At 41.3% G+C, this 12915-nt stretch overlaps 1 protein-coding gene across 1 annotated transcript in view; it reads right to left on the reverse strand.

Annotated features, from left to right (window-relative positions):
* The window catches only part of ORC2 (origin recognition complex subunit 2), a 53613-nt gene extending 48552 nt beyond the window's left edge, over window positions 1-5061 (reverse strand). The window contains exons 1-3 of the mRNA XM_046659384.1: window positions 4820-5061; window positions 1961-2009; window positions 414-517 (exon numbers count right to left, since the gene is read on the reverse strand). Coding sequence (XP_046515340.1) covers window positions 414-507 — 94 coding nt within the window. The 5' untranslated portion in view covers window positions 508-517; window positions 1961-2009; window positions 4820-5061. The remainder of the gene's footprint in view (window positions 1-413; window positions 518-1960; window positions 2010-4819) is intronic.
* Window positions 5062-12915: the final 7854 nt, after the last annotated feature.

Genomic DNA, 12915 nt, shown 5'->3' on the forward strand with positions numbered 1-12915 from the left:
TAAGTAAACAAACTGTATTACTTATACTGTCATTACTTAAAAGCTGGAAAAAAATTTAGCGTTTTCTCTTTGATTAAAGTAAAGACCACTCTTCCACAGTTTATATAATTTAGTTAAAAAAAAAAAAAACCCTGAAACTATTATATTTTTGGGGGTCAAAATAACTACATATTTTAATTAAAGTGGGTACTTATCACTTACCACTATGACTGAGTATTTCATATTAGATGAAGCTTTATTATTTTCAATAAAGTTTGAATGGAGTGAACTAAAAATTAAATTTTTATTTACAATCTTACCAGATGAAATACTGTGTGCTATATTTTCAAAATAGAAGATTAAAATACTGTAAAAAGTGACTTAATTCATAACCGCTACATAAGCATCTCTCAAATCGTACAGTCACGCAGTACCTCCTTCTCTGTCGAGAATGTGGTTAAGAACATCATCGTCTCCTACAAACTGAACCTCCAGCATCTTGTCTTCCTTTAACTCGGGTTTACTCATCACTGCCAACCTAAAGAAAAGCAATACAGCACTCAAAAGTGATGAAAATTTCACATCAACAGCCAAATAAACATTCAGTAATGAATACACGTATTTGTATAACAATTTTAAAAGTCTTTTAAGTATGAAATATATATTATGCATTACAGTAGTCCCTCCTTATCCACCATTTTGCTTTCTACGGTTTCAGTCACCTGAGGTCAACTGTGGCCCCAAAATATTATTAAATGGAAAATTCCAGAAATAAACAACTCATAAGTTTTAAACTGCACACCATTCTGAACAGTGTCATGAAATCTCACGCCCCCCCACTCATTCTGCCCAGGACGTGAATCATTCCTCTGTCCAGCATATTGCTCGTTAGTCACTTAGCAGCCCTCTTGGTTATCAGATCGACTGTCATGGTACGGCAGTGCTTGTGTTCAAGTAACCTTTATTTCACTTAATAACAGCCCCAAGGTGTAACAGTAGTTTTGCTGGCAATTTGGATATGCCAAGAGAAGTTATTACTGTTAATCCGTTACTATGCCTAATTTATAAATTAAACTTCATCATGGGTATGTATGTATGGAAAAAACAGCACATATAGGTTTGGGTACTATCTTCGGTTTCAGACATCCACTGGGGGTCTTGGAATGTATCCCCTGTGGATAAGGGGGGACTCTGTATTGTATTAATGTTATGTTTTTGATAATAGGTAACAATTATTTATCTGAAAAATGGAAGAGGTGTCTGAGAGTTGGAAAAAGCCAAACCCAATCAAGCCAACTAAAACATAATAACAGGAAAACAATTCTGTCTGTAAAGAGGCTCTAACCAATCTACAGAATAACAGCCATACCAGGAAGCGGTGGTTAATACAGGAGAGTCTAGAAAAGGGGCAGCCAAACACAGAATAACGGCTCGGTGGATTTTAGTATCTGCCCACTGGAAACACACAGTCCACTGGGGGACGTCTACATACTTCACTGATGGATCACGTCTGAATCAAAGATTCTCAAGCACCTCCCTTTACTATTACTGCCCGCTCACCAAACAACTTTACGATTAGGAATATGGCTTTCTGGGTTTCTTGGTAACTAAACAGTAAGCATGAATCTTTCCCATATCTTACAGACAGTTCTTCACTGAACAAACTTCAGAGTTAGGCAAGCAAAACTTGATCAACTCTGGGTACTCTGACAAAATTTAGTTTCAAACTTATAATACTAACTGCCTGAAACTAATTAATGATGATTCCAACTAGCTGCCAGCTACTCAGTTTACCTGAAAAATGAAGTTTTTTCTCCTCTCTCTCTCTTATAAACCCTATTTTTGACTTTCTCCTTACAAGAGGAACTACTGACTGTGCCCCTCATGAGTCAGTTATTTGCATGCAGATAACTTACTAAACGTTGCCAAGTTTTCTCTTGTAACTAGCACACTGAAATGACTCGTCTCAGTGTTCATTTACCTTTAAAGGTACTACATATTCTGCAGCTGGAAAATTCAGGTACAGTCACCTGCAATTGGAAAAAGAACTCAGTCAGGGTCAGCTAATAGGAAAACGAAAGCACCAAAGAAGTTCATGAGTTTAAGCAAACAAGATAAATGGATAAATGCAGTTCTTACAAAGTCAGAGTTATCATGATGGCGCAGCAAAGCCCTACAAACTGAGAAGATCTGGAATGGGGGGGGAGCAGATAGGCGGAGGGAGGAGGCCAAAATGTGAGCACTTACTTTGTGCTAGACATTTAGAATATTCTGTATGTATTCTCCTTTAATTCTCACAACAACTCTATTAGGTTTATGCTTTGTTCTAAGGATAATACTTCATCTATAATTTATCTGACCATTGCCAGGAGAATGTACCCTTTTGGGCCATCTTTCTAGTGATGAACTGCTTCTTATTATAAGAAATTTGAGTGTATTAGAGAAGAAGTTTAATGCATCTACAAGACATTTGTATAAAATAAAAAAACTTACAATTTCTTTGTATGTGTATAAAATAGTTTTTTGAGGGGCTGTTTGCCAGGCATTGTATTAGGCATTTTTATGTATACCAGATCATTAAATCCTCAGGTTTTTTTTTTTTTTTTTAACATTTTACTTTTCCTTTTTCTCCCCAAAGCCCCCCGAAACATAGTTGTGTATTTTTAGTTGCGGGTCCTTCTAGTTGTGGCATGTGGGACGCTGCTTCAGCATGGCCTGATGAGAGGTGCCATGTCCGTGCCCAGGATCTGAACCAGTGAAACCCTGGGCCGCCGAAGTGGAGCGCGTGAACTTAACCACTTGGCTACAGGGCCGGCCCCTAAATCCTCAGGTTCTTTGAGGTAGTTAAAATACATATAATTCCCTCAATTTACAGATGAGTAAACAGAGGTTAAATATTAAATTACTGACCTAAATTTACACAGGTAGAAAATGTGGCAGGGCTGAAATCCACGTTTGACTGATTCTGATGTCCCTGATCATTCTATTACACCACACACTTCTCCTGCCATTACATACAAATCTGTTTTCCTAAATGTTTGTTTTACCTCTGGAAACTACTCATAATATGTTTACTCAGTTTCCCACACGGCAGTTCAAATATCCAAGACTTCCACAGCTCCTCTAGGTTTCCACTTCACTAAGTTCAACATCAAGCATACTTTTGAGAGCATGGCCAGATTCAGCATAATCTACATTATTTTAAATTATATACTGCTGTGTTCCACAAAGAATCTGAAGCAGTGACAATAAGCAAATGCAATAAAACAAATGATAAACTATAAATACTGATAGGGAGTCTGGATCAGGGAAAATATTTTAAAAAAAGAAGAAAATGAAATCATACAAAGAATTTGGGCTCTGAGCCTCCTGGCAACCAAAGTGAAAAAGGAATAAAGGTCAGTTACATAATTCTCATCAGCAAAAGTCTAGTAGATCCTTCGGGGGAAAAAATATTTTCAAAGAAAGTTTAAAAACAAATACTTTTCACACCTCAATATTGTCCTGGGCAATTTCCCTATGGTATTTTACAGAAGACTTGCCTGGAGGGAGACAGTCTTACTCACTCTTGTTTGTAGCCAAGTGCATTTATACACAATTTCCTTTTCTAGATTTTCAGACATCTTATCATATAGTACAGAACCACCAAACTGAAGTCTTTTCTGCAAAGACCTTGAAAGGAACCTTTCCTTCCTTCTTCTCTAACAATTTCTTTAAAAAACCTACCCAACAAACACAGAACAAAACGCAAACAGTTAGTGACCATTTACTCCTTAAGGCACTGTCTTGGGCGCTTACTTTTAAGTGGACTCCCTTTAAGAAGCGAACAAGGCAATACAGCAGCACCAAATGGGTCTGAAGAGCATCACACTCTCCTTTGAAAGCAAATAAAGGATTTGCTGCAATTTTTAAAAATACAATCCTTTAAAAAAGAAGGTAGCCCAGATTAGTGGTCAAGCACCAATTTTAATACCAGATAAATGGGGGTTCTGATCTTAACTCCACACGTATAACTGTGTGACTTTGGACAAAGCTGTGAGGACTACATGAGATCATGTGCTTGGCACGTGAAAATGCTAATGAAATGTTCCCTATTACGGGTATTTTTACTTTAAACTTCAACTTAACCATGCAGATCTCTTGCCCATCTCTATATCCCATCTAACGTCTCACAGAAGCGCGCAACAAACGATGAATGAATGACGGCCATTTAACATGCAGTGCCTATCATACACAAAGGTGTAGGGCCCTGCTGGGTTTTTTTCAGATGGCAATTTAACTAAGGAAGACGTAACTGTTCTATTAGGATTTCAGTTGTAAAACAAAAAGGAACGCATCAACATCCTTTTAATGTAAGAAGCTCTACCAAAAGAGCCTGGTTTGTCAACATTTTACGATCAAGCAACTGGCCCAGGGTGACCGCTCAGACGGCAGGATTCCTTTGGCGCCTCCAGGCTGGGACGACAACATTGCCGGGTCCTCGCTCGGGGTGGTTCTGGGACGAGACCACGGGACCTGCTCCTCTCCCGGGACGCTGTCCTTACGGACTTTGACGGTTCTCTCTTTCCAAGCACAAGGCTCTAACGCCGGGAACCAGGTATGTTGGCAACAGGCGTCCCGAGTACAGAAAGTCTATCACTGCTGGACAGACCGAAGGACGGTCCTGCAGAGGGAGCCCCTCATCCCCACAAGTGGTCACGGGCTTCGGCCTGGGCCTCGCGCCGCTGACCGGTGGGCTGCGCTCCGGAGCCGGGGTCAGCAGGGGGAGGGCCGCGAGATGGGCACAGCGCCCCTGCCCGCAGGCCGCGGGGCAGGCCGGGCCGGGTGCACCTGGACTCACCTCGCACGCCCGAGCGGTGCAGGAGAGGGAGGCGGGCGGCCCGGTGGCCCCGCCACACACGCCAGGTGTCCGTCCGGGGGCCCCCGGCCGCCTCGCTGAATGGCCGCCGCAGGGAAGGCGGCTTCGGCCCCGGAGGGAAAGCCAAATTCTAGACAGCGGCGCAGGAGCAGGGTCGCAGGGTCGCAGGGTCACAAGGTCGAGCAGGGCAGCCCCGAGGCGGCGGGGGATGGGAGGCCTGCCTGCTGCACACCGAATCTCCCGCCCTGCCCAGTGGGCGGAGCCCCAGGACACCAATGGGAAGCGGAGTCGCCTGAGAGCGACGGCCCTGCCGGCCTATCAGCGCCGGCCTGGCGGCCCCGCCCCCCAAAAAACTCGAGGAAAATGAATCCGTAAGGGCTGGGTTCCGGCCCTTTCCTTTCCTCTTTCCGTTTCCGGTGACGGGAGAAGGAAGTGTTGATTAGACCTGAGGAAATATGCAGAGGTGTAGCGATCTGAGCGGTGTCTCTCTGTTGAGGCAATCTTAAAAAGTGTGCATTGGTTTCTCTAGATACCTTCTGTTGAGGAAAAAGATAATGGGAATGAATTCTTGGTCTTTTAAAAACTTTACCTCATTTGGGGCGAAAGGTAGGATCCTGTGCATCTCAAGGGCTTGGGGAAGGGAGGAGGGGAGAAGTCTTCTGTAAAGAAGAGAATTAGAGCCGACCATTGAATATGGAGATGGCATCAGGCTGCTAATAGGATGAAGAGACTGGGAAAGTAGAATTAACAGAGGTAGGGAGAGAGAATGTGGAAGAAAATGAATGAACCTGCCTGGATCTAGTGTTACCCGCTAACAGAATACTGTTTCATTTGGATTCATTCATTCTGATGAATACATGAAAAGCCATAGGCTATATTGGAGTATGTGAGGAAGCCATTTGGTTTAAAACTAATTCGGCCTCATGTGGCCTGTTGAACATGCATGGTCCATCTGCTTTAAACATTTACTATGTCCCAAAGACAAGAATGATGCCCTTAAAGATGGGGGTGTTGCCTCCCCCATATCAGCATTTCTTTAAGAGTAAGCATCTCTAGGGCCAGCCCCGTGGCTGAGTGGTTAAGTTTGCGTGCTCTGCTTTGGTGGCCCAGTGTTTTGCCAGTTTGAATCCTGGGCACAGACATGGCACCGCTCATCAGGCCACGTTGAGGCGGTGACCCACATACCACAACTGGAAGGACCCACAACTGAAAATACACAACTATGTACCACAGGGCTTTGGGGAGTAAAAGGAAAAAAACAAAAACAAAACAAAAAGAATAAGCATCTCTTCCCAGAAACTAAGGATTAATTACTGACCTGCTTTAACTCACCCTCGTGACCTGTTGACCACTGACTTGCTGTGCTCACCTTGTGACCATTGACCTGCTGTGTTGGCAAAGCATCTCATGACAGCAGTAAAAGAGCCGTTTGTGTCGTATGTGATGTATGCTCTTTGTTCCAAGAGGTATATAACCACTCTGTGCACCCCACCTCTGCAGAGAGCTGCTTTCCTCGGTGGGAAAGTCCTCCTGGGCTAAAGTCCTCAAACTGGCTCATAATAAATTCACCCCAATTTTGATTTATAGATTTATTATGGGTTATTTGTGTCAACAATTCAAAACAAAACTACAGAATGCCCAGATAATAAGGATAGACTATTGAGTGAGCCAAACACCATCTCTGCCCCCACGGTAGATACTAGAGGGGAAGATAACAGACAATATTGAGAAAAATGCTACCATATGGAAGTCCAGTGTTTATTGGACCATGTGGCAGGAGTATCTAATTAAAGGACAAAAGGAGTCAGGAACAATTTTCTTGGAGGAAGAGATACTTAAAGGGCAACCTGAGGACTGAGTAGATTGAAGCCAGGCACAGAGGAGGGGTAAAATTTTCCAGGTAGAAGGCCCAAATCAATATAATAGGTACATAAAGTGCTGAGAGGCAAGTGCAAAGTTGGGTCTGTTGTCATGAAGGGCTAGTGTGACCCTTAGGGCACTAGTCAGATTTGTACTGAAAGATCACTTGGATAAAGGAGGTAAGAGGTAGAGCAGAGGGAAGGAAGAGATGGAGTCACAGCATTTTGGAAGCTGTTTAGGAAATCCAATTGAGCAACTGAAATGATAGTGCCCTGGATGCCTCAATATTCCATTCTGGTTAGCAGGGTTTAAGAAAACAAAAAAGAAAGATAATTTTCTCTACATTGGAAATAAAAAAAGAACTTGTGTGTGTGTGGGGGGGGGGGGGGGTATGTAGAGAGAATAAGAGGAAAGAACATAGCCAACAGTTAACAATGAAGTGCTCGAAGAGTTCTCAAAAATTTGAAGATCTAGGAATATCGAATAGATACTCAACTAATATGTTCTTTATGTTTCTATGATGTAAACCCTCTTCCATTTCCCTCTAAAATCTTCAATAAAGTCTTATACAGACTCAGAGGCCTTGGTGTGAGTGGTGGGTTTTGATTTTGTTTTTGTGGTATATGTGTGCAAAGTAGAGGGAAGGAGTTGTGTTTCCCTTTTAAATTGACAGGATGGATGAGAACAGCGATACCATTCAGCATGGAGATCTGGAATTTAGGGGTGGCAGGAAATTGAAGCTAGAGATAACCATAACATGGCAACTCCCCCATGTATTCACAGAAATGTGGGGCAGAGCATTAGACTTTTCCATAGGGAAACAGAGGACCAAGTTCATTTTGTATGCATCTTACAGGGGTAGAGACACCAGCAGCTGATAGGGTTACAGTTTGAAACTGAGGGCCTGGCTTTAAAATTCTCTAACATAATCTGATTAAACATGGTGAATTGAACACTCTCTTGAAATGCCACTAAAACAACAGTATCAAAAAGAATTTTTTAAGTATAAACCTACAATTAAAAGAACAGGAAAGGAGGTGAGATAAGTAAACAAAATTTTGGAAGATGTGCAGTGATTTAGGCAAAGCAGAGTAAGCTGAAACCCAGGCCTACAAAGGAGAATGCCAACAAGAAGCCTGTTCCTGTCACAGAACTCCAGGTCGTCTACAGGACCCTCTGAAGTCAGACGAGCAGCACGGGGCTGAGAACTGGAGGACTGGTTACAGTCTGAAAGAAGGAACAATGAGCTCCCAGATCTCCTGTCTTACTTAGTGGAAGACCAGGAGTTTACGTGAACCAGAGGCTCTAGACAACACAGCAGACTAAGAATGAGAAGTCACACTGAAATTGGAGGGGTGGTGCAATTGGGCAGATTATGTGGGAGACTGAGAACCTTCTCCTGTTTGGCTCCTAGAATACTGCCAACTAGTCATATATCCCCTGGTTGTTAAATGTAAACACTTCCTCTCCAGGCAGACTAATCAGAAGACAGTTAGGAGGCCTCAACTGAAAAAGCCAGTTCACCTGTGGATCCACAGTCAAACCTACTAACTGATAAGCTCTGCCCCTGCAAGCAGAGTTTCCAATCTATTTTAGCATCACCAAACTTTTAAATAAAGCCTCAAGTCTGAGAGAGACAAAACAAATAGACCAGGAGCAAAAAGACTATATAGAACCCAGAAGAAAATTTATTCCAAACTGTAATTTAAAAAATCTCGGAGATAAAGATTCTATATCTACAAAACAAGGAATATAAAAAGAAATGTCATCAAATTTAAAGGAAAAATAATTTTTAAAGTTTTAATTAATTTTTAAACTGTAGATTGCAAGATCAAAATATCAGCTGTGTATTTTTCTTCACCAGTGATCTCATCTGTCTGCACAACAAAGAAAATCAGGATATTTTATATATTTCTTCCTCAGGGAGATGACTGAGTTAAAAAATGTGAAATCATTTTTTCAAGTTTAATTGCTTTTATATTCAAACAAGGTTTTTTTACCCAAACCATATTTTATATGATCAAATTCAAGAATATCAGTTTATATATTGCAAATAGAAATATAATCTAGGGGCTGGCCCCATGGCCAAGTGGTTAAGTTCGTATGCTCCTCTTCAGCGGCCGGGGGTTTTGCCAGTTTGGATCCTGGGCATGGACCTAGCATGGCTTATGAAGCCATGCTGAGGTGGCGTCCCACATAGCAGAGCCAGAAGGACCTACAACTAGAATATACAACTATATACTGGGGGGTTGAAGGGGGGTGCTTTGGGGAGAAGTAGGAGAAGAAAACAAAGATTGGCAACAGATGTTAGCTCAGGTGCCAATCTTTAAAAAAAAGAAATGTAATCTAAATAGCTGCATAGATGTCAGTAAGAAATCTAGATTAAACAATCAGGACCAGGTAGGTCTTATGGACAAGAGATAGTTGCATTGGTTGCTGAATTTGGGAAACTAAATTAACTTCTGTCTTTACTGCCAGTGTCAGGAAAAGCTTTATGTAGATGCTATTGCTGCTTTCAAAATCCATTTTATCTCTGAGTCTTTTTCTTTAAACACTTCAGTTTATTTAATTAACGTTGAGCACGTACCTGTAGCAGGGACATAGTGCCTGCATGTCCCTTACCCTTAAGGAACTTAGATTCTATTTGGGTACAAAGAATCAGATAACTTCAATACAATACGGCATTGTTAAGTGCAAAGAGAGAATCTACTGAGAACTACTAGGACAACTACCACTTTGCTCAGCCTGATGGGTGGGCATGTAAAGGGGCCAGGTAGCAGAGGAAAAGCCAACCCAACTTAAAATGGTAGAGAATGCAGGTGGGGAAGGGCTTTCAGGAAGAGAGTATGGTAATACAAACTGGGTGTGGTAGTACAAAGCAGCTTGATGTTACTTAAACCTCAAGTGAAAGCAAGAATGATAGGAGATGGGGTGGGAGAAATAAGTCTCAGGGTAAGGAACATAGAATTTATCCTCTATGATGGAACCACTGACTAATTGTAACCAGAGGACTGAGAGATGTTTAAGGACGATAAATGTGAGAGGAACAAAGGATCTAGTTAGGAGGCTATGGAAGCAGTGTGGATATGAAGATGAAGACATGAGTTTGAGCTGCAGTAGTAAAAGTGGAAAGGATGGATATGCAAAAAAAAAAAGGCAAAGTCAGCAGGATTTGGAGACTGGATACAGAGGTAAGGGAGAGGGAAGATATAATTCCCAGGTTTCTGGCTTGGTTGCCTGGGTATCAGTCCCAAGAGAGCAGTGAAAGAGAGATTGCAGAGAGGGAAAGGGTAGGAGAAAAACTGAGTTTAGCTTGGGGCATCTTGACTTTGAAGTGCCTGAGAGATATCCAATTACCCTGCAAACAGTTGGACATGAGTTTGAAATTCATGTAAGAGGTCAAGGCCTACAGATAGAGAACGAGGGGTAATCACCATACAGATTAAAGCCAAAGGGGGGAAAATGAGAATTGCCCAGGAATGTTGAGTAAAATAATAAATGAAGTGAGATACCTCATCTTCAGAGACAGGCAGCAAGGAGATGAGAGGATAGTTGCAGATATAGTTGTTCTTCAAAGTGGTAGGGGAGAACAGGAAATTAAGAATGTTATAGTGTGATGGCCTCCATTTTATGGAAGAAGTAACAGTTGAGGCTGCTGAGAAAGTGGTCCTTAGAGTGATGAAGCTTTGGAACAGAAACTGAAGGGAATGATAAACAGGGCAGGCCAAGAAGTACAAGGACATCCAAGTGTTGAGGGCTTAAGGTTGGGACCAGTGAAGTTGTATTGATGCCTATAGTGTCCAGTGGCCTGGGCATGGGAATAGAGAAGGCAGATTGCAGCATTGATATGAGTGAGTCTATTTTTAAAAATATTTGTGGAATGGATTAATATCTCTTTCTTATATTGTCAGTTACTATTTTATATATTTCTCTAGGAAAAGTTGTTATTGAGTCAGTGGTTCTAAAAGAAGGAAAGCCTAGGTATGAATGCCAGAGACTGTTAGAGGATTAAAGAGAGTTTCCAATGCTGATTGCATGAGAGAATTACCTGGGGTTCCTTTAAAACTACTAATGCCAGATCCCAAGCCCAGAGAGTCTGAATGTGACCTGGTCATCAGAATTAAAAAAAAAATTTCCCAGATGATTTTAATGTGCAGTTAGGGTTAGAACCACTGAGCTAGGGAGAATGGAAAACTCACAATAAAAATATCTGTCAGATATGAAATGACCTAGACACGATGCATTAAATACACACTTGATAAGGATATAGTAGGTCTAGAATGTCAGAGGCAGATGCCTCAGCAAATAATTTCCACCCAGAAATTGGTTTAAGGTATCAATTTGATTTCAATCATGCTCAGAAGAGAAAAAGTGATTCCTTCTATCTGTGCATCTAGGAATTAAAGAGAATGTGGTAGCCAGAACCTACTTTATCTCCAGGGTTTTCTTGTACCCGGGCCGATGAGGCTCTCTCATAAAGCACACACAAATTAGTAATGAAAAGTTTGGCAGAATACACTTTAAAAAATGTACACATAGTAATTCAAATTCTGGGAAACTAGCTTTAGAATATAATTTTCAATACAGAAAGAGTTTACAGGGTGCATAAAGCCATTATTTATAACAGTTGTTAAATTAAATGTCTACAGATTTTTATTTATTTTTTATTTTTGAGGAAGATGAGCACTGAGCTAACTTTTGCCAATCCTTCTCTTTTCGCTGAGGAAGCCTGGCCCTGAGCTCACATCCGTGCCCATCTTCCTCCACTTTATATGGGGGACGCCTACCACAGCATGGTGTGCCAAGCGGCGCCATGTCGGCACCTGGGATCCGAACCAGCGGACCCCAAGCTGCCAAAGCGGAACGTGCGCACTTAACTGCTGCACCACTGGGCCGGCCCCTATAGATTTCTTAAAATCCTGTGATTATTTTACTTTGAGGAAATGGGGAAAGCCTATGGTTTGGGGAATTCCCTACTGAATACTAGAGATAATAAAAATACTTTTGAATGTAAGTGTTTTTAGTTAACTTATACAATGATTCAGAACTTAAGTTTATACTGGTCAGCATGACCTGGCCATAAAAAATATTTTCATTCCTAATGTGTATTAGACATTGTTCCCTAAGATAAAGTGCAAAAAGTGATTGGCCCTTAAAGTGAGTTTTAGAAGTCAGTTCCACCCCTTTCTGATGTAACATCTTGAACAAAACTAGGGCCGTTACTATGGATTATATCCATCTTATTTCAATTACGACCCAGGGCCAGATTTAGACCTTTAGGGGCTCTAAACCCCAAAGATTTTATTTCTACTCTCTCTCCTGTAGTTTAAAATAACATTGAATCACAAAATAATTGCAAGTAAGTCCAAGAAAATTCTCATTTCCTCCCAAGCCACCTGGCAGCTTTTTTCCGGGGAGAAGGAACAATAATTAAGTTTTATATTTTGAGAGGCTCCTCTGCTTTATTATGGTCTAAACCAGCATTTCTCAACCGAGGCTCCTCATAGGAACCACAGAAAAACTATTTTCTCATTTCTCCTGAGGACGGTACATAATTAAGGATAGTGCACAACTAGAAGAGTTGTACATGCGTAGGACAGAAATTATAACTATGGACGCCTAGGATATTAGAGTTTGATTCTTTCATGGATTTAGTTTGTCTATTAGTAACAGCTCAACTGAGATCCAGCCTCCCTTGCCGTCCCATCCCCCAGGCGCACTGGCCCTGTGGGGAGCGGGAAAGCGCACTAATAGCTGAGAACAACCAACACTGTTTGAAGCAGTATCTCACGATGGTTAAGTGCATAAGTTCATGAGCCTGAATGTCTGGGTTCAGTCCTAGCTCTCCCACTTAGCAGTTCTCTGACCTTGGACAGATGAACTTTCTTTTTCTTATAAAAGGAGAATAATAGTACTTATTGGCACTGTTGTATTGAGTATTGAATTACTGCATTTTCTTTAAAGTGTTTTGAAAGGTGCCTAGTACATCCTAGCATCCAATAAAAGTTAGTTGTTATTGTTTAATTCATGTGGGAAGAATCTTCGGACCATAAAATACTGTGACCTGAACCAGAGTTGTATGTGTGTGGAGGGACAGTACCTCCACTATCTTATTAATATTCACTATTTTATTACATTACCTTAAAGTGACTTTTCCCTGTGTACTTTCTCTGTATTTTCATTTATTATTATTTATTTATTTTGTGTGTGTGAGGAAG

This window comes from Equus quagga, chromosome 4, assembly GCF_021613505.1.
Source record: "Equus quagga isolate Etosha38 chromosome 4, UCLA_HA_Equagga_1.0, whole genome shotgun sequence".
NCBI lineage: Eukaryota > Metazoa > Chordata > Mammalia > Perissodactyla > Equidae > Equus > Equus quagga.